The sequence below is a fragment of the Lipotes vexillifer genome, unplaced genomic scaffold (genome assembly GCF_000442215.2).
Source record: "Lipotes vexillifer unplaced genomic scaffold, Lipotes_vexillifer_v1.1 scaffold1149, whole genome shotgun sequence".
NCBI classification, from domain to species: Eukaryota; Metazoa; Chordata; class Mammalia; order Artiodactyla; family Lipotidae; genus Lipotes; species Lipotes vexillifer.
Window position 1 is genome coordinate 278,480 of NW_006796238.1, and position 22,822 is coordinate 301,301.

Genomic DNA, 22,822 nt, shown 5'->3' on the forward strand with positions numbered 1-22,822 from the left:
TCTTTGTCTGGATGCCTGTTTACGGTGCATTGTTAATGAAAATTCATCTAACTTACATGTACACATTTTTGTTTTTTTTTTTGTTTTTGCGGTATGCGGACCTCTCACTGTTGTGGCCTCTCCCGTTGCAGAGCACAGGCTCCGGACGCGCAGGCTCAGAAGCCATGGCTCACGGGCCCAGCCGCTCCGCGGCACGTGGGATCCTCCCGGACCGGGGCACGAACCCGTGTCCCCTGCATCGGCAGGCGGACTCTCAACCACTGCGCCACCAGGGAAGCCCCATGTACACATTTTTTTTCAATAAAAAGTTTTTAGAATATGCTGTTTCATAAAATGAATTGGGGAGATTTTCATCTTTGTCTATGGTTTAGAATTGTTTAAATATGAGATCATTGGAATTACCTGTTAAAGATTAGGAGGAACTTGGCTGAGAAATCTTTTGATCCCGAGGCCTTCTTTATTGCGTAGGACCGTCTCATGCATTTTGCCTCCCTAGCTCTTGGCTATATACACATATACACATATATTAAGGTTTATTGCTCACCCCTATTTCCCTCTGCTTCCTTTATTTTCCTCTACATTGAAGTCTGTCTTCTAATTAATATCTTGTTTGGTTCTTAGTATTTTCCTCCGGTGGGGTAATATACTCTCTGAATCTCTGGTAAGCCACAGTTGTTTTTTCATCCTAATAGGTAAGTGATATCTTGGTTGGGTATAATATTTGGGATTACAGCTCTGTTTGTCCAGTGGCCTAAAATACATCATATTCTTAGTGTTGCAGTTGAGATGTGTGATGCTAACCAGAATCTTTTTGCTTCACATGTCACTTGCTCTTTTGGTCTGGAAGTAATTTTAAAAAAATTCTTCTGGTTAAGGAATTAATTTTGACCTATGATTTGAGATACTTTTCCACTTTCAGGCCACAAATTCCCATCTCATGCATGACCTTTCTCCTTTCCTTTTGTTTTTTAAGTTTCAGGGACTCTTTTGTGTATGTTTGTTGTAATTTAATCTACTTACATGGACCTAATTATTTTTGGAAGTTGTCCATCACATCCACAACCCTGTTTCACTGAAAACTTTTTCTGATCTGTTGGTTTTCCCCCCATCTCTGATAACTTGGCTTCTTGTATGTGTTACTGTCTGTTCATAGGGCTCAGCTGCTAGGAGCTATGGTGTGTTCCAGAAGTGGTGGAAGACATGGCAATCTCTGCCCTGAGTACTAGTTGTTTGGAAGCAAATGGGTTGTCATTGTGCTATGAAAGCCATGGAAGGAAGGCTTTCTGTGTCTAAGCCTCCCGATAACTCTTCCTGCCTCAGAGACATACAGAGGACTCAGTTCATCTCTTAGCTTCTTCTCACCTCCTTGGGGATTAAGGATAATTCGTTATGCTCAAATTGGCCAGTGTCGCTTGACACGTGAATTGCAAATTGTGAAGATCCCCTACGTATATATGAAAGGCTCAGTTTTGAATGAAGCAAAAGTTACAACAAAGATGATAGCCTGGACTTCCCTGGTCGCGCAATGGTTAAGAATCCGCCTGCCAATGCAGGGGACACGGGTTCGAGCCCTGGGCCGGGAAGATCCCACGTGCCACAGAGCAACTAAACCCGTGTGCCACAACTACTGAGCCTGCACTCTAGAGCCCGCGAGCCACAACTACTGAAGCCTGTGTGCCTAGAGCCCGTGCTCCGCAACAAGAGAAGCCACTGCAATGAGAAGCCCACGCACCACAACGAAGAGTAGCCCCCGCTCGCCTCAACTAGAGAAAGCCTGTGCTTAGCAACGAAGACCCAATGCAGCCAAAGATAAATAAGTAAATTTATATATATAAAAAAAAGATGATAGCCTGTTCACTGTTGGGCTCTATGATTATAAATGGTGAGTGGTTCAAGCAAAAGAAGTACTCATTTTCCATACTGAATTCCCCATGGCAACTTGAAGGACAAGGAAGAGAAAATTAAGGTACCCCAAGAACTTGCTCAGAATCTCATCTGAAGATTCCTGGACCAGTAACTGAGGAAGTGTGTTACTCTTCCTCCATTGCCCTTACCTTTGAAAACTAACGACATCAATTCTTTTTTCCCCCTCTCCTCGAATCTCATTGCTGCATCCAAACCTCTCTTGTTTCCATGCCATTCGGAAGAGTGTGCAAAGTAGTTTGGTTTCTGATACTATACAGTCAGTGGACAAGTTCCCAAGAATTTGAAAACTCTTCTTAGGTACAAACATGTAAAACAAATGGCAAAGAATAATCTGGAATGAGTCATGAATACTAGCCACCTTATCTATCTTATTCCAAGTGTGTTCAGCCATTATTACTGGACCATTTGTTTTCAATATTCAGACAAAGTGCAGCCCTGCCAATTTGCTTTCTGTTTCTGTTTCAGCAAGGAATGGAATTAGCCTTCATGCTTAAGAAAACCAAACAAATAATAGCCTAAAAATTAGGGGTTATTCCTCCCCTATAATAAGAAGGAGGAGGTTATTGGCATCGGTTGTACATGTTCAAAATGTGAAGAAAGATCCAGGCTCTTTTTATTTCTCTTCTGCCATTCTTAGAGTAATTTCATCTTTTTTTTTTTTTTTTTTTTTGCGGTACGCGGGACTCTCACTGTTGTGGCCTCTGCCGTTGTGGAGCACAGGCTCCGGACGTGCAGGCTCAGTGGCCATGGCTCATGGGCCCAGCCACCCCGTGGCATGTGGGATCCTCCCGGACCGGGGCACGAACCCGAGTCCCCTGCATCGGTAGGCGGACTCTCAACCACTGCGCCACCAGGGAAGCCCTCATCTATTGTTTGGCTTCAAGATGGCTCTCACAATACCAGTCATGTTATACAAGTTCAAGGTAAGAAGAAGGTAAAAAGGGGGAAGGGCAGTACTAATTAGGACTTTTCTCCTTTTGACAGTAAAGGAAATATTCCCAGAGGCCCTACCTCTGGCAGACTTCCCCATGTATCTCATTGGCCAGAACATTGCCTCCCTACATTTAATGCATGTTGATAAAGTGAGTATCTCACTTTTTCAGCTTCTGGTGGTAGGCGATGGCAAGTGATAAATCAATTTCAAATGGCTGTTAGGTTAGACAACAAACCTTTGTCTAGAAGGTTATCTCTAGATAACCTTAGAAGGGAATCTCCTTAGTCACTCATTTCTATTTTGCATTTCCCTTATCTTTCTCTCTCAACCTGATTGTGAAAGGTAATATATGTAATTTGTAGATACTGAGTCCTAATATCCTGATATTCTAATATCTTGAAAATAATGTCTCCAATCACCTCCCAAATGAGACATTTGCTTCCTCCATAGGACATCACAATCATTCTAATCTTGTTTGTCCATTCCCTGCTTTGAATACACTCATTCTCTGAAGAATGATCAAACATCAAAGCTTGGTAAGTAGGCTTCCTTTCACACAAATCTTGAAGAAGTCTATCGTCTTACATATAACCTTGAGTTTGTCCCAAGGTTGTTGTTTAAATTTGTTGTTTAAGTTTGTTGTATGACTCTTCTTGCATTCTTTCTACCCCAAGAGGATTATCTTTTAAACCTTAGAAGAGGTTGGTTTGTTTTCTGGAAGATGCTAAAAAATACTTAAGAAATGCCATAAAAAATAAACATGTTTAGGCATAAGTACTTTGAGCCAAGCAATTTTTTTTTTTTTTCCGGTACGCGGGCCTCTCACCGCTGCGGCCTCTCCCGTCACGGAGCACAGGCTCCGGACGCTCAGGCCCAGCGGCCACGGCTCACAGGCCCAGCCGCTCCGCGGCATGCAGGACTCTCCCGGACTGGGGCACGAACCCACGTCCCCTGCATCGGCAGGCAGACTCCCAACCACTGCGCCACCAGGGAAGCCCGAGCCAAGCAATTTGAAAAAAAAAAAAAACACGCAAAACTTTCTAACCTTCTGATATAAAAAGTGGACTTCCTTTGCTCTTTAAAATTAGACCAAGATGGAGTAACAGAGACCATATTTACACAACTTTTAAAAATAGAGAAAACAACAACAACAACAGTTTTCAGATATTGAACAACAGCACAAGACAGTAATCCCTGACAGAGAGGAAAACAAATTGTTGCCCCAGCTTTCTACCTCGAGAGACTGTCCATGACTCAGTACAGGGAGTTGCAACCCAGGCAGAGCCTAGATTGTCTCTGTGAGTAGAAAAGATGGAGTTGAGAGTTTGGTGAGTCCAGAAGCAGCTAGAGTTTGCAGGGTGGAATATACAAGAGAGCTCTGGAGATCTCAGCTGGGCCCTCCCCAAGTCTTCAGCTGAGTATAAGTGTAAGCACGTGAGGAACATCAGAAGCTGAAGAAAGAGTCACCCAAAAGGTACAGATAGAATAATCCTATGATGTTACATACGGTGGGGAATAGCTCATGTTTCCACCAGGCATAGTGGAAATATAAAATTTGAGGCATTAGGTAGAGGACTCAGAAGGGTATTATTGCTTCATGACTGTGAAAAAACTCAGCCCTAGGCTAAAGGTTGCTTTGGTTCTGCCATAAAGCTTAAACGTAAGACCTGAAAGGATCAAATTATTTTCAAGTAACTTAACTGTGACCCAGAACAAAGCTCATATATATACATATATGTATATAAATAAATTTATATATATATTTGTATATTTATTTAAATATAAAAGAATGTCTAGCACTCAACAAAGTAAAATTCATAACATTTGGGATCCAATTATCAGGTACGCAAAGTGACAGGAAAACACAACCCAAGATGAGGAGAAAATGTAATAAATTGAAAATGACTCAGAATTAATGCATATGATAGAATTAGTAAACAATGACAATTAAATGTTATAACTATACTGATATGCCAGAAGGCAGTGGAACAACATCTTTAAAGTACTGAAAAGAAAAAAAAATCCTGTCAACTTGAAATTCTGTACCCAGTAAAATTGTATTTCAAAAACAAAGGCATACAAGAGCCAAAGTATTCATGAGTAACAGATATACTAACGCAAGTACTCAGGCAGAAGGAAATTGATACTAGACGATAACAGAAAAAAAATTACTTCTTTTTAAATCACTTTAAATGATAATTGACAGTTTAAAGCAAAAAAATAATATACAGAGGGTTGTAAAATAAATGTAGAAGTAAAATATATGAGAACAATAACACAAAGACTGAAAGAGGTAAATACAAGTATACTTTTGCCGTAAGATTCTTATACTGTGCGTGCAGTAGTATAATATTACTTGAAGACAGACTGTGATAAATTATAGCTGTGTATATACTATTGAACCTAAAGCAACCACTTAAAAAAACATAGCTAATAAGCCAATAAAGGAGACAAAAGATAATAACAATACATACCCAGTTAATCCAAAAGAAGACAGAAGAAGGAAAAGAGTAACAAAGAACAGATACGACACATAGAAAACAAGTAACCAGATGGTAGATTTAATCCCAACAGTAGAAGTAAACACATTAAACGTAGACCATTAAATGTAGATGGTCTAAACACCATAATTATAATGGCAAGATTGACAGATTAGGTACAAATAATGAGACCTTGCCTACATTGAATGCTGTATACAAGAAATCCACTTTAAATAAAAAGACTCATATAGGCTAAAAGTAAAAGGATAGAAAAAGTTATGCCATACCAAAAGAAAGCTTCGGTGACTATATCAGACAAAATGAATTTCAAGGAAAAGAATATTATCAGGGATAAAGAAGTTCATTTCATCATGATTAAGAGGTCAATTCATCAAGAGAACACAACTCCTAAAAGTTTATGCACCTAATAGCAGAGCTTCACGATAAATGGAGAAAAAAACTGATAGAAAGGAGGGAGAGATAGACAAATCTACAATTTTGGTTGGCAATTTCAACACTCCTCTCTCAATAATTGATAGAACAAGGAGACAGAAAATTAGTCAAGATATAGAAGACTTGGGTAACACTACCAACCATGCTGACCTACTTGACATTTATAGAACATTCCACCCAACAACAGCAGAATATACTTTTTCCCCAAGTGCCAAGAACATTTACCAAGATAGACCATATTCTGGACCATAAAACAAGTCTCAATAAATTTTAAAGGATTCAAGTCATACAAAGTATATTCATGGACCACAGTGAAGTTAAATTAGAAGCCAATAAAAGAAAGATGTCTTGAAAATCCCCAAATATTTGGAAACTGAATAACACACTTCTAAATAACCAAAGGGTCAAAGGAAAATTTAAAAGTATTTAGACTGGCAAGGATGTGGAGCAACAGGAACATTCATTTATTGCTGGTGTGAATGTGAATGGTACAGCCACTGTGGAAGACAGTTTGGCAGTTTCTCACAAAACTCAACATGCTCTTAGCATATGATCCGGCAATCATGCTCCTTCGTATTTACCCAACTGAGATGAAAGTTTATAATCACACAAAAACTGCACAAGGATGTTTATAGAATCTTTATTCATAATTGCCAAAACTTGGAAGCAACCAAGATGTCTTTCAATAGGTAAATGGATAAATAAACTGTGGTATATCCAGACAATGGAATATCATTCAGTGCTAAAAAGAAATGAACTGTCAAGTCATGAAAAGACATGGTGGAAACTTAAATTCATATTACTAAGTGAAAGAAGCCAATCTGAAAAGGGCCACATAGTGTATGATTCCAATTGTATGACGTTCCGGAAACTCTAGAGATAGTAATAAGACCAGTGGTTTCCAGGGATTTGAGTGGAGGGAGGGATGAATAGGCAGAGCACAGAGGATTTTTAGGGCAGTGAAACTATTTGTGTGATACTATAATGGTAGATAGATACCTGTCATTATACATTGGTCAAAACCCACAGAATGTGGACCACCAAGGGTGAACCCTCATGTAAACTGTGAGCTTTGGGTGATAATGATGTGTTAATGTAATAAATTTATTGTAATAAATAAACCACTCTGGTGGGGGATGTTGGTGGGGGCATCTGTGTGTGTGGAGGGGGACTAGGAGAGTATAGGAAATCTCTGTACTTTCTGTTCAGTTTTGTTGTGAACCTACAACTCCTCTAAAAAAATAAAGTGTATTTTAAAATATTGGGGAGAAAAGTATTTTGAACTGAATGAAAATGAAACCATACCAAAATGTGTGGGATGCAACTAAAAAGTGCTTAGAGGGAAATTTATATAGTACTAACCTCCTATATGGGAAAAGAAGAAACCTCTCAATTTGATGATCTTGGCTTTCTCCGTAAGAAACTAGACAAAGAAGGGTAAAGTGAACCCAAAGTACGCAGAACAAAGGGAATGATAAAAATAAGAACAGAAATCAATAAAATGTATAAGAGAAAACCAATGGAAACAGCTGATTTTCTTGAGAAGGTAAAAGGAAACCTATTCTGGCAGGTTCTTCAGACAAACTCCTGCCCAAATAGATCAAGGAGGGGGCTTGCAACACCACCTCACACCCAGGAAAAATGACAGGAGAGGTCTCTGGGTGACAAGAAATACCTGTTTTCCCACGTGCTGGGAGTTAATCAGTTTCCAAAATCAAGTAAGACCCAATGTGTTCTTCAGGGAGGAAAAAGCACAGGATTTCTTTATTTTTCCAGGAAAGTTGTTTGGACCTAGTCATTTAAGAAGTTTACATATATACTGTATTTGAGAGTTCTAAAACAGTATTTCTTTAAGTTATTCTATAATTCCAGCTTCATACTTTAGACACCCTTCTTTCATCTTCATCCCCTGTTATTCAGAATTCATGAATTTGAACCTTCTTCAGAGCTTCCCTTTATTTTTTAATTTCTTTTTGGTGGGGGGAGAAAGAGAGCATTTGCTATGTTTATTCTTGCTTGAACAGACACATTCTAAATTGATCATCAGTGAAGAATAGGATAAACATTCAGGAGCAAATATGTCTATTCTCTTAATCCTGACATTTGAAGAAAATGTATGAGGATCCTTTATATAAAATAAATCAGATATTCAATAAAGGCAGGAATCTAAGGCAGTTCAGGAATCTAAGGTCATGATGACTATCCCAAGCCAAGTAATGTTTTTCAATGAAACCATTACTTGATCATTTAACCTCTAAAAACAGCATCATCAAGCAGATGATCAAAATTGTCACTGGGGAGTACACTGGACATACAAAGATGAGTAAGTCATGGACTCTGCTGCGTAGAGTTTTTTGTTGTTTTTTTAGTATTTATTTATTTGGCTGCACCGGGTCTTAGTTGCAGCACACGGGATCTTCGCTGCGGTGTGGGGTATATTTTTATTAGTTGTGGCGTGCATGTGGGACCTAATTCCCTGACCAGGAATTGAACCTGGGCCCCCGGCATTGGGAGCATGGAGTCTTAAACACTGGACCACCAGGGATGTCCCCTCCAAAGAGCTTTCTTTCTTTCTTTTTTTTCCTACCCTTCTTTCCTTATATGAAAGGCAGCACACTGTATTCTCTTTTGCACTTTGCTTGCTTTTTTAACCCCTAGCTTCACTTTAATTTGTCCCACGGCTTTTTTTAGCTTATTGGCTTTCTGTTTTCTTCTATGAGGAGCAAACCTTAAATGACTGTTGTTTTCCCAAAATTACTGCTGCATAGTTTTATTGCATTTACTAAAATCATACTGTATTTACTTAAATCTTTTTTTTTTTTTTTTTTTCCGAGAAAAACTTGGATTTAAACCTGCCACTTATCAGATGTGTGGCTCTGGGACAAGTAAAACCTCTGAGTCTCTATTTTTCCTTCTAAAAATGGTGCCTTCACATCTACTATCCCAATTAAATCCCTCAAAGATAGAGCCAGGCTCGTGAAAGCCCCTCGGGAAGGCCACTTTCTCCCCTCCCTTCCTCTTCATCCCCACCCCCTGCAAACCTTAGGCAGCTGCTAACAGCTCCTGGCCGCAGGGAGAAACTTCACTGTGGAGAATTCTGGACCTGGTAACCAAAAGCAACACATTACAAAGACCTCTTGTTTTTAGGAAGCTACTTAATCTGAATGTTTCCAGGTGATTTATTTAGAAACCTCCTTAGAAAAGGAGTCAAACTAAAATAAAACTAATTTTCTCCATTCCCAGTTTTTTCCAGAAAATAGATTTATTTAAGAGAATTTATAGGCAAAGCCCTATTCAGGAGGAAAAGCTAAGAAAGCTCCCTTTTAGTTCCCCAAGTATGCTTTGTCGAGATGCAGCCTTACTCCTTAAACCATGGAGGGGGTGAACACCAACTGGGAGCCGACACTGCCCCATCCGTCTCCTATGACACACATTGAGAATCAATTTTAGTATAGCTTGCTTTAAGGACCTTGGCCTCAGAGCCAATCATTCTGCATATGGTTCTTCAGGCAATGTCTCCTACCTGATCTACCCAGGCAACACCTAAGCACCATCCCAGCCCAAAGGCTGCCAGGGCACCACTCCAGGTGTGATGAAGGCAGTGTAGTTGCAAACATTCATAGATCTGAAGAGGGAACTCTTTGTTTGCACTCTGCTCCTTAGTAAGAAAAAGTTTTCCAATCACTGGCAGATCATTTGTAGCCGGGGTAGGTGACTGGGGTAGGACTCGGCATTGTTATGGATATGCAGAATCAGGGGCACCCAGAAACCTTTTGCGGGACAGTGTTGTGGTAGGGAGGGCTTCCTAGGGCATCTGGAAAAAAACAGCTGCTGTCAAGTGGCCAGGCAGTCCCTATGCAACAGGGGTCACTGCCATGGCCAGGTGGGTGCCACACTGCAGTAGGTTTGGCAGGTCAGACACAAGGACCCAAGTGGATGAGGTCAGTTTACTCCACAGTCAGCCCCCTTGTGCCGAGGACAACACAAAAGCGAAAGGGGCCAGATGACATGCAACATGAGTGGGGACAGGGCACCAATTCTAGAAGGCAGTGAATTCACTTTATAGGCTGCAGCTGTACCCTAAGGAGCGGCCAGGTGGAAAGTCCCCGGCTGAGAAGAATGTTCTGTGAATGCGTCCTACTAGATGGAGAGGCAGACAAAGTGACTGTGACAGCACCTCACTAACTGCCCGCCTTGCCATGTTCCTGGGATGATGATCTCAGGCCATTGCAACAAGACAAGGGGCAGCCTGCAGCAGAGCCTTGCCCACATGACCTATGTGGAGGTGTGCAAGGTTGCCAGGGCGCCACGGCAGAGCCATTTTCCTAAGGTGGCCACCCCATCATGTTCCACGGAAGGGAGTGGACATGAAAAAGGTTTTTACCATCGAGTCTGCAGTTGGAGGGTATGCCTGACAGTCCTGAACTTCCTTCCACCCAAGGAAATTATCCCCAGATATAACTAGAGTTTGGTCAGAGGAAATTTCTTAGAGCCACTTGTTTCTAAAATGCTGTTTTTGTAAATGTCCAGAGTCCCTTGAAAGTCAAAACAGTTCATTTACCAAATACCTTCTCTTTAAAATAAAAAGGTTGAGGGAGGCTCCACACTGGGACTCCTTCCTTCTCCCCCTTCCTTCTCCAGATGGATATATAGTATCTGCCACTTATTCTGTGTTTAAGGGCCTGTCAGCAGATGGACTAATACTGCCTGAGCTGGTGAGTAACTCCTATGTAATGATCAGGAAAATAGGAAAAGGGACACGGAAGGTAAAAGGCAACTTAGAACTTCAAGTAACAGTCCAGCCTCCCAAGATCTTGGATTTGATGCTGCAGAGTAGAAAATAGAGTTTTGTTTGTTTTCAGTGATATGCTAGCACCATTCATGGAACATTGGGACTGCATAACTGATGTCTCAGATTGATTTTACCCTCGTCACCAGAATATCCCTAGGCACCCCCAGCCTGGGTGCAAACGAAGTCATGTGAACGATAATTACTCAGTGGTGTTGGCTGGCCCTCACTGATATACTGCAGGACCAAGTATTTTGCGGGGGTCGGTGAGGAATGCCCCAGATCCACTCATGAACAAGCCTTGCCAGGACCATGTAGGCTGCCACGCATGTGGGCGACTCCCCACTGAGGCTGCCAGGTGGGTGGGTGGGGGCCTCGACTGGTATTTGTCTTCAGAGATCTTTGCTAACTGGCCAGGATTAGAGTGACTCTGGGATGAAAGGGTTGGTTTTCCACTTCAAGAGAATGTCTCCTCTCTGTAGGTAGAAGCATGTGGGTGTTCCAGGCCTTGCATTTAGGTCAGAGGAGCTGGAAAGATCCCCTGGAGTTTCCACACTGCTGTTGTCCCCCAGTTCAATGAGGGTATTCTCTTAGGAAGAAACTAAATTACACCACCACTTTGCCATTTAGAAAACTTCGTCTGCTCGTTTATTTTGCTTGGTGCATGTCTTAGTCATAACCACAGCAGTTTGAACCTTCGACTTGTCCCTGTTCCCTCTTTGGCTTTAAAATGCCACACAATCCCCCTACTGAGATTGGGAAGAAACTCCCTTTTACTATAATTTCAAGGAGAACTTGTAGAGTATTAGGATAATTGAAAAAAAAATCGATATCATAATATCAGGGTACAGGTTTACAGATGCCTTGCGGATGTCAGACCAACAACAATTCAGTTGATTTGGGGTTTTGTTTTGGTGTTTGCACAGTTCCTATGGCTTCCAGAGCCTCACAGTTTCTGTGTCCTGGGCAGTCATGTAAAGGCTCTTTGTTGAGAACTCAGGTTCCAGTTTGCCATTAATCTGAATACACCCTGCTCACCTCAACCAAGTGTGGAACTAGAGGAGTCTCAGAAAGGAGCTATTCAGCTGAAATTGTATTTTTTATAAGAAAGTCTCAGCTGCCAAGCCGAGTATAGTGTTTGCTTACTTGGGCAGCTTATTGCCTGTGGGCCCAGTTTGTGTAAGAGGGATGGCAGGGATGAAGTTAAGCTCAGTATTTTTCAATTATAGGACATTTAAAAAACAAAAACAAAAACGAAAACAAAAAACAAGAAAGGAAGAAAAGAAGCAAAGCCTGCCTTGAAATTGTGATCTTTCAACCTTATTTGTTTTCCATGTAGATGGTTATTTAAACAGTACTTTTCTCCTCAATTAGGTCTTCATGCTAAAAGCAGAGATGGATCACAGAGGCAGCACTTCTTAGTTTTCAATGGCTAATGGCCTATAAACAAGTAATATCTTGTAGCCATTGAGGCCAAGAGAAGTGAAAAGGAGTCTTTGACAGTTACTGGTTTTCTTGGATAAAGCTTCTAAGCAAAACAGGGAGACTGCCGTGCCTGAAGACTCTGTTATTCAGCCTGCATGTGGTTTTCCAGATTCGGGAACTTGTGGACATCCATTTGTCAGCATTCAAGACAATTTGATGCTTCAAGGAACCTCACAAGGTTTTTAAGTGCAAGGTGATCAGATAGAATGATGTGAGTGCTCATCCCGAATCAGCCACATCAGCTTGGTTTGCTGGATAGCCCTGCTGAAGGAGGCTGCACGGAGAGGTCAATCCTTAATGGGTGGGAAGTTTCACTCTGTTCCCTCTCTGCAGGCTTGGTGCAACAATTTCCAGATGAAGCTCATTCTGGAGGAGAGAGAGAGTTACCCGGTCCTCCTGTCCTGCTCTTGTCGTTCCTCTCCTTTCTGAGACTCTGCCATCTATCTCCCTGACGCTCCATGAGGGTCCTCCATGAGTTTCCCCAGGTTCCTTCCAAAAATTCCCCCTTTGCTTGAGTTACTGAGAGGAGAGTTTCTGTTACTTGCAACTGAGAGAACTTTAAATGACACAGCCTTCCATGGCCTGGCCCCTGCCTCTCCCTCCAGCTTTTCCTGACACCCCTGCCTCAGCCTCAAGTTGCATGCTGTCACTGTGTGTCACACTGTCGCAAGCCTCCTTGCCTCCCTAAGCATCTTGGGCAGGGACCAGGTCTTATTTATCTTTGTACCCCAGCACCTGCCACAATGCCTGGCACATAATAGGAAGTTGAAACATGTTTGTTGAATGAAAGGAAGGTAAACAGAAGTGGGATTTTCATTTCTGCAGGAAAAATGAGAGCGTAAGGTGAGGAACAGAGTTTCCCTATGGGTAGATACCTGAAGAGGGTTCTGGCCCTAGAAAAGCAGTGATTGTAACAGACAGTAATGAACCTCAGAAGGGTTCGAAACAGTGGTGCAGTCCACGTGGAATTAGATCCTCTCTTTCTTGCCATGATATCCTGTTTCTCTCTTCCTGAAATACCTCTGCCTCCCATTCTACCAGTGCCATTGTATTAGGGGTTGGAACTGTCAGGTTACTTAGATTCAGAGTTCTCAGTCCCTGCATTCCATGTCCTTGGTGATGTGTGTGTGTTGTGTCCCCTAATGGGAAGGGACTAAGGACATCACTGGAAAATAGGTGGGTCAGGATTGTGCATCCAGAGAGCCTAAGTCTATCTGAGCAACTCAGGGAAGGCTCCAAAGAGGAGGTGGCATTTGGACTGAGACTTGAAGGATGATTAGGAGTTTAACAAGAGGATGGGGAGCCCAATGTGTTCAGGGAGCTACAAGGACTATGGCTGTAGATTAAAATCACCCAGCTTAAGTGAGGGCAGGAGGAGTGATGGGGGGAAGTAAAGTTTGCATTGGATGTTTAACAGACTCCTCACTTTGTACATTTAATAGACCCTGAGATACACTTAGCAGAATTATACATACATTTTAAATTGCCAAGCTTACTAGAGAACCCCCTATGCAGCCACTTTGGTTATTTCGTGTGCCCCCATCATAAGAAGCAAAGCCGTTAAGTATATAGACCCTGGAGTCAGGTTACCTGGGTTTAATTCCCAGATCTGCCTCTCCTAGTCCTATGACCTTGGGCAAGTTACTTGACATCTTCATGCCTCTGGCGCATGATCTGTAAAATGAGAATAATAACAGTACTTCTTGCAGTAAATCATAGGGATAAATGAGTTAATACATGGGAAGCCCTTAGAACAGTGCTCAGCATGCAGCAAACACTCACTAATTGTTAGGCACTTCATGATTATTTCTCTCATGAGGTTGTTTGCAATCGCCAGTCATGCACTCTGTGCATAACCCCATGGTATTAATTATACGATTTTAATTGTTCATTTGTGCATGGTTTCTCACTGGACTGTGAATTCCTCACAGCCATTAGTTGAATAAATATCTCTTTCCAAAGTAATTGAATTCATGCATTCAAGCATATTTCCTACTTACTACATTTATATATTGGTAACCCAAGGGAGCACTTCTCTTAGGATGGTGACTAGAAGATAACATTATATTTTGGAAATTCCTCTTTCAGGCTGGAAAATCCTTGGTCACAGAAGCATTGTCTTCTTTATAAAACCATGTTGGTCCCCCTGAGACTGCCGCTGGAAAACTTGCTTCAGGGAGGTTTTGTCCCATTCAAAGGGTTTAAAGAGCCCAGAGAAACAAGAAATATCTGAACATGGTCAGTTTGGCTGAAAATTTTTAGTAGAGCCTTGTTGCAAAACTTATAGCCAAGAAACCTCTTTCAAAGAGCCTTAACTTTCAAGAGATGGGCCAATTAAGATGAGCGGAGTTTAGACATCACTTGCATCCGGAGAAGCGGGTCCGATGCTCCTCATCCGCTTGTTTTGGTTGACTTGGAGGAGAAAGGGCACGGAAGAGGTTTCCTGCTCAGACCATAGAATGAAAGATAGAGTTGCCTTAGGAGATTGGCTCCGAGTCTGCAGGACCCAGAGAGCTCCACAAAGGCTGGACCAGAGCCCCCGAGTGTGCAGAAGCAGGTGTGTGTTTGTGGGATGCCCAGAAGGCAGTCAGATGAGTCAGGACACTGGAAGACAGGAGATCTGAATTCTAGTTCTATCCCTTCGCATCAGCACAAACTTCTTAAGGCCTGGGTTTCCTTTTTCTTTTTTCTCTTTCTTTTTTTTTTTTTTTTTTTGCCATTGAAGAGTTTGATGTAGATTGTCTCCAAAGTTCTGTTTTTTGTGTTAAGATTTCAGTGTTGGCCCAGCAGTGCTGGGCACAGTTTAGGTTGAGCAAATTGGCATTTATATGCAAGCCTCCCCTGGCACCCATCACCACCAGGACCCTTGTCTCCACCCTGCTCCGTGGACCTCACCCAGCCCCACCTGCACTGCAGCCTTCCCGCTTGAGCCCCCAGAGGCCCAAGCCCTTCTTGCCCGCTCTTACCTGAAGCCTGGTTGTCTTCCTCAACCCCCCGAGTGGGGGCTCCTTGTGCTCTCTCACCCCATGTGTTTCAGGCCTGGAGTCGGGATGGGTCTGCTCCTAGCTCCCTTGAATCTGGCCTCGGCCCTCCAGCCCTGTCACTGCTGTCCTCTCCCAACCTCCTAGTCACCTCTGTCCTCCGCTGAGCATCCATGAGCTTGGCTCACTGCTTCTCTCTCCATCCTGACTCCTGTCACCATCTCTGGCGACTTGAACATCCACACGGACAATTCTGACCACACCGTAGCCTCTGAGGACCTCAAGCCCGGAGCACTTCACCTCTGATGGTCCACACAGCATGTACTCAAATACGTGTTGACAACATTTCGACAATGGGCACGTTTGAAGAGGTTTCATTTATCTTCAAAATTATGATACCTATAACTAGGGTGACCATATAATTTATTTTCCAAACTGGGACAATGAATGAAAGAGAACACCAAAATAATTAAAATTATGTTATTTTTGGAAGTATTTACTTATTGATGACAAATTGGTTTTTATATTAAGGACCCTGTAAAATAATTATATTCCAAAACTATTTTCCAAAATAAAATTTTTCTTCAAAAAATTAACTCGTGTACATTGAAGCGACATTGAAAAAAGACTTTATATCAATTATCTGCACATTCAAAATGATAGGCAGAATAATTGTTCCTAGTACTTATGTTCTTTAATTAGTTTCCTAGCTAAATCTGTCACTAATAATGTGTCACTGGTATCTTTATGAAGAATTTCCTTTTTGAAGCTAGTTTTCGTATTTTGAAGGTTTTGAACAAATCTGTTTGCAATTGCTTTCGAAATAAAATCTATCGTTAATAAATTTGAAATTGCTGACACCTTTCTCTGTAGACCACAACATTTTTAATTGACAATAACTCCTTGAGAGTTGGTATTGAGAATTGGTAATTGAGAATTGGTAAGTTCTATGCAAATTCTGCTAAATGGATGCTATTTTCAATTCAAAATTTCTTATGTAAATATTTTGTCCCAAGTATTGATACAGGTACTGTCTTTTGGCCTCCATTCAGAGTAGCATTCTCCAGCACACATTTTTACAGGATATAACTTGTCAAGTTAGTCATCTCTATTTAGGATTCTTCTGAATGTTTCCCTTTGGTGTATGTAATTTCACATCCTAATAAATGAGTCCTTGGTAGAAGCCAGAAGTAAAAAAAAGTGGAGTTCAACCAAACCCATGCCAGCTTATTTTAATGCAACTAGTAATAACAGTATCTAGTTAACAAATGAAATATGCAAAACAAATGCTAAACTAAATGGGACTCACAACAACAGGCATAAACAGGGGCTCTCCCAGGTAACAGCTCTAACACTGACCCCTCCAAGGCTCAGTAGTTCTCAATCCTGGCAGCATATCATCAGTACCACCTGCCAATGCTCAGACTCCCTTCCCAGAGACTCAGCTTTCACTGGATTAGGGTGGGGCCTGGGAACAAGCACTGTACTCTCAAGTGATTCTAATGTGCAGCTCGGGCTGAGAGTGGCTGCACCAGCCTGATGCACCACTTTTAAAGCCAGGTCAGTGTGGTCCTCCAGGGCCATTCCCCAACTGCTCCATATACTGCAGGAACACCGTGATTCTGATAACAGAGAACAGGGAGGTAAATCAGGCACCGCCGTGCTGCTGTCACCTTGTCTCTGCACCCCCGTGGGTGTGCTGTCACCTTGGGCCAGGAGAGAGTGCACGGCAGGTGCTCTGGGGCATGAGTAGAGCAGAGAGGTGGCCCTGCCACAAACCCTGTGAACACTACCCATGACATGGTCAGAGTGATTGCATGAAATCCTGTCAAACACGTAATTAAGCATCTCCTAAATTGTCATGACAAAAATGAAACTTGTGGAGAGTTACAGAATTCTAATGGGAAATAAAAATGTTACAAATCTCACAAAAGCTCTAGTTAAGCCTTCGTAAGTGCTGTGTTCTATTCTCAATTTTTATTTTGAAAACAATTCTCAAAATGTAAAATCCCCAGCATTCCCAAAATGATGTATTATTTTGGCTCATTCTACAAATTTATGATCACCTTTCTAACTCTGTGTTTCGAAGCATGAAAAACCACACTGGCAGAGAAAAATAACAACATGTGGTTTCCAAGCCCTAAGTGCCTTGCTGCCCCACGTGTGTCCCATAAAGCATTGGGGGTTGTCCCAGAGCCAGTCGGGAAAGCGGCATCTGCTGGTGCTTTGCCTGCTCTGAATTTAGTTCCGAGGCTGTGAGTTGAACTCTGTACAAATGTTCTGAATGACCTTGGGAACCACTTTGTAGAGGTTGTCGAACTCGTCCACAAAGAAGGCGTGGTCCCTGGCAGGGTGAGTGGCGATGACTTCCAGCTCGTCCTGTGCAGCCCATGCCACGCCTATGGCATAGGTGATCACTCCTGTGGGGACAAAGGGTAGATGAAGCAAATGTCCCCAAGGGAAAGTACTGAAATGAATCCTTGCCTTCCTGCTGCTCTGTTGGCCATTGTGCTTGAAGGCAACCGAGTCCAAAATCAGAAATGTGCCCAAAGCATGAACATCTGCTGTATGCCAGCAGCAATAAAGTTGGTATAGTTGCTGTCTCATAGGAGTTTACAATCTTTTGGAGAGAAAAAACAGGAAAATGGAGTAAATGCATGATAAGAATTTCATGTCCAGGAGCAGCATGGGGATGACATTTGGACAAGTGAAACTTTGGTGCCGTGCAGACTGCACCACATGGCACACACTTGCTCTGTGTGTAGAGGCGTACAAAATTCAGAGTCTTATATGCATCAAAAGTCGGTTCGAGATCTTTTAAATGAAAAGGAAACTATGGGTAGTCAAATCCATTTCACCTGCCTTCACTAATCAAGGTCGTTTTAAGACTTGCATGTCCTCCAAGTGGCACGTAGCCTAAACAGTAAGATGTTTGTCCAAGTTGTACTCCAGAAACTTGGAGTCAGCTGTGAGCTGACCTTAGAGTCAGCTGCGTCTAGCTCAGCTGAGCTGGTTAAGACAAGATAGGACCACTGACCCTCCAACAGGGCATGCGCGAGTGCCTGCTTGGTGACCTTTAGAACATGCGCAGAGGCCTGTAGCTTGGTTACGCCTGCGCAGAGCAACACTTCCACACCTTTTTCTAATCACACTCCCCACGCCTCAGACCGCCCTGCTCCTTTACTTGCTATAAATACCCCGAGCTCCTTGCCCTTGGGGAGGCAGATTTGAGGCTGGTTCTCCTGCCTGCCTTGTGAATAAACTCTACTGCAAACCTAGACAAAAAAACGGTGGCATTGAATTACTTTAGGCTTGAGGGTGACTTTATAAGCCATAGGCTCCAACCTCATTCCTGGTGCAGGAACCCTGCTTGCACAAGGACCTGGAGAGCTGTGACCCAGCATCTGCTCCATCACCACAGAAAAGTAAGTGTTTACCGATAAGGAAGTGGCGGGCAGTGTTGACTGATGCAGGTCATGGAAGATGAAAGGGAAAAGCACTCTTTGCATTCAGAAGAAACAGAAACAAGATATTGGTAGCCTTTGAAGGTAGCAGCGGCAGGGGAGTAGATGCCAAAGAAACCAAGTGAATTGCTGTGAGTTGAGAGTGAAAAAGAAATGAAGATGTGGGGCAGCACATATAGCTGATTCTTTCCAGAAGTGTGGCTATAAAGGGGAGGCAGGTGGTAACTGGAGCTAGAACATGGGGTCATAGAGAATTATTTCCCTTTTTAGGAAGAGAGGGACTTGAGCTGGTCTAGATGCAAATGGGAACGAGTATAGTAGGATTAAAGGGTTTGGACTGTAACATGGAGCAGGGAGTAGAGGAATTCGGAGGGCAGGGATCTGTTCTCAGTGGGGAAACAGACTGCCTGCTGTGTGGTTCTTGCCTGGTGAGCGGGGGGGCTCGACCTATTCCCACGCCCCCTCCAGGCTGGCCAGGGTGGGGTTAGCAAGATGGCCATGAGACGGAGGGCAGAGCCTGGGTGAGGGTTTTCCGGCCAGGCTCCTCTCCCCCGCCAGCCACTCACAAGGCCCACATGACTCTCTCCAGCATCTTCCGGGTGCCCTGTCCTGCTGACTGGAGAGCCATCCACACCTCACGTGGTTCTGGTCTAAGCTGGCCTTTTTTTTTGGCCGTGCCACGTGGCGTGAGGGATCTTGGTTCCCAGACCAGGGATCCAACCCGTCCCCCTGCAGTGGAAGCTCAGAGTCCTAACCACTGGACTGTCAGGGAAGTCCCTAAGCTGTTCTTCTATTGTGGCTCGTTGAGCTGAAGTTAAGCTGCCAGTTCCTTCTCTTACCTCTCCAGTGTCTTTTCTCTGAACACTGTCCACATTGGGAAAAGCCAGCGTTGGGCTTTAGACCCCTGCCAAGTGGCTGCAGGAACAGCTTGGCTGCAGAATGGGGCTTAGACTGACTAAGCCCTCATTTCTGCTCAAAGATGGAAGGACTGCCCCCCAGTAAAGACAGCATAAGCAGTACTAGAGATTTCTACGGGCAGCCCAGCCTCGGCTTGGACACTCCCAAGTGTTGGCTTGGACACTCCCACAGTGCTCATTGCTTCCATGTCACTTGCATCTGTTGGTCCTTGTTCTTTAAAGCTTCCCAGAACATAACAGCCCTGATAGTGCCCAGGACATCTCCCTTGATCTTCACTTCTCCTGACGAGTAGGCCAAGGCTACCCTCTGGGTGAGGTGCAAAGGAGGGGCATCTAGGAAAATGAGTGAGTGGAGCTGAACATGAGTGGGACCAGATGTTTGGAAAAAGTGGGAGAGCCCTGGGCTTGTCGAGAGCTGCCCCACCTGCGTCCTCCCACTCACTTTGGAACTTTGGGCAGGTTGCTTCTGAGCCGTAAACCATCTTCTCTCTGCTGACATGAGCCCAAGGAGCCCTGTGAAGGCTGGCACGCGGGCCACCTGCCATCCCACCATTATGAGTCTTCCGCACAGGGCAAATCACTGGGCAGACCGTCTGAACCCGGTGTCTGGTTACTTTGGTTTCCAGAAGCCAGAACTGCTGGTTCCTAAAGGCTTGTTTATTGTTACACCCCTCCTTGTTTCAAGAAGGATTAAAAGCAGCTTTAAAGAATATGGAAAATCTTGCATCTGAACCAGGTTTAATGTAGGCAGGCAAGAAAACTTCCCCCACAATGAGTGAGTCTGTTCACTAGTACTTATCTACAGGTTTTTGGTTCACTGACCACTCAGTTTACTTCTGTTATCATTACTATTATTACTATCACTTGGGGTTTTCTCCAGGTTGTTTGTATTTTCCTGGTATTTTATGGCACTTTCAAAAGTGGTTATACATAGATTCTATGTATGTATAATGTCAAAAAGCATTAAATATGACCGATTTTCTAAATATTTACAAAAATAGTTTGCTCACTTTTCATGGTTGTAAACTCTCTGTTGCCCTCTTCCAAATTTTCATATGGAAATATCTCTTTAAATATTTTGAATGAAAATTTCTTTGAGGTCTCCCCCAAACCTCCAATATCTGGTTAGCAGTTGCTTATAAAAGTAGCACTTTTCTTTTAAAACATCCATTTTCTTCAAATTTCTAACACAATTTTGTGGTCTTCAATGGAGATGAAAGCCATGAGTCAAATTCCTCTTCAATGTGTCACATGTTGGTGTGCCCTGCCTCAGTGTGGGACCTTAACATCCGCAGTCACCCACAGGCCGTGGTTTGCCGTGACACTGTGGAAGCCACCGTGGTGCCCCCTGCCTGACCCTTCTCTGCTGCCCAGTGGGGCCTGCAGTGTTGAACTACACCCCTAACACTCTCCCTGCAGTTCTGAACAGTTTATTAGGTGATAGGCAAAACCAGTGCATAGAGAGACAGTCCCTTCTTTGTCCCACTGGTCCACCAAGCCCCAGAGGGATGCTCAGCCCCAGACTGGTCAGCAAGACCAGCTCACTCACCCTCGTGATGGGCGACCATGGCCGGTATTCGGACATCGTCATAGGACCTCCCGTCAGTGATGAGGATCATTAATTTCCTCTTGTTGGGCTTGGACTTCTTGAAGAGCTGTTCCAGGGCATAGTTGATGGCAGCCCCCGTGCTGGTCCCACCACTCCAGTACCCCACTCTCTTGATGGCGTTGAGGACGTCAGGCTTGGTGCTGTACACGTCGAACCCAAACTCCAGCCGCTGCTCGTAGGTGTACTGCACGGCCCCAATCCGCGTGTCCGTGTCGGAAATCTCAAACTCTTTGCTGAGGTTGGCCACAAACTGGAGAACCGTGCGGAAGTTGCCCGTCCCTACGCTGCTGGAGCCGTCGATGATGAAGCCAATGTCGGCCGAGTTTAAGCAGGTCTTGCTGCAGGCCAGTCGGTCGGTGTCACAGACCCGCTTCACCAGGGGCTGCACGGTCTTGTGGAGGCTGAACCAGTTCTGCACACTGAGCGAGTAGAAGCCGTTCGTTCTGCACACAGCCTGAAAGACAGGGGGAGGCCACTCGCCAGGTCAGGGGCCTGGCCACGACCCCTGACCCCCAGGGTGGGGGAAGGAGCTGGCAGATGCTTGTTTTCTGCACCAGGCCTCCTAATGCGTTCTCTCCATCTCGGTTCACCCAGTCAGGTGCTCACCAGGGCAGAGACCCGTCAAGTTATCCCTGGACTCACTCCCACGCCCTCAGCCAGGTCTCTGCTTTTGTGGAGAGCCATCAGTCAAGCAAATCCACAGGGAGAGGCGAATCACTGGTTTCAGCTTCATACTTATGCCTCCTCAGGCCCCTCTGTTCATTTGTACTGGCAGCCAGCCATGAAGTTGGCATTGGTGGGCATCAACCCAGGAGAGATTAAAGAAAGCTTTTGTTGTGATTGGGAAAACAAAAGGCACGCATGAGACATAGCTAAAGAATTGTTTCCAGAGCAGCCCTGCATCCAGCCCTGCATCCAGGAAGGGGGTTCCACACATGTGTCAGGCACCATGCTAGATGTTCTTAGATTATCTCACTAACCCCCCAACTTAACCCAACAGGGAGGAATTATAACCCCCTTGTCATGAAGAAACAAACTGAGGACCAGCTGTGAAGTGACATCCCTTGAATCCTTGAGGCCGGAACACAAATCTGTCTGCTCTTAGAACTCAAGCTCTGTCCTCTGGACAACCCTGCCTCCAGGCAACTTAATATTTACTTGTGCCCAAGTTTGTCCCAGAAAAAAACTCAAGGCACCTGCAAATAAACATTGAGCAAGCTGGTTGGTGTGTTCCTGGAAGTGACTGTTTCCCGCTTGCCGCTGCCTCTCTGGGGGACGGGGTAGGTGTGCGTGGGTCACAGAATCACAGACCTGATGGCTACAATCGAAGGTGTATAATTAAAACATTATTTTAAGACAAGAAATGACTTTAAAATGTCCTAGGAAATATACTTTAATTGGTTTGTAAAAACCTAATGGGGTTCATAAAACTTTCCATGGCTTAGGTGGCATATGAGATGGGTGTTGAGGCTGAACTGAGCTGTAGCCAACGGATGGAGGGGAGGGATTCCCCACCAGGCAGCCTGACTAAGTCACAGCAGGACGCCAGGTGGCTGGAGCTAGGAAGATGCTCTGGGAAGCTGGGTTAGGACCACACTCCAGAAGACCTTGGGAATCATAGAGAATAATGGAGGATTTGAAGCAAGGACCCCACAGGACTGGAAAAACTCTTCATAAACATGAGCTTCATTGTGAAATCTAAACTGGAGAGACCCAGGAGGGAGAAATAATAGATGTAAAGTAGTAGCTTGAACTGGGGAGGTGGCATTGGGCATGGGAAAGAG

General features: G+C 43.9%; 1 protein-coding gene across 1 annotated transcript in view; it reads right to left on the reverse strand.

The window, feature by feature from the left end:
* Window positions 1-17,289: 17,289 nt before the first annotated feature.
* VIT (vitrin) overlaps window positions 17,290-22,822 on the reverse strand; it is a 94,454-nt gene continuing 88,921 nt past the window's right edge. The window contains 2 exon segments of the mRNA XM_007468388.1: window positions 17,290-17,468; window positions 20,979-21,492. Coding sequence (XP_007468450.1) covers window positions 17,290-17,468; window positions 20,979-21,492 — 693 coding nt within the window.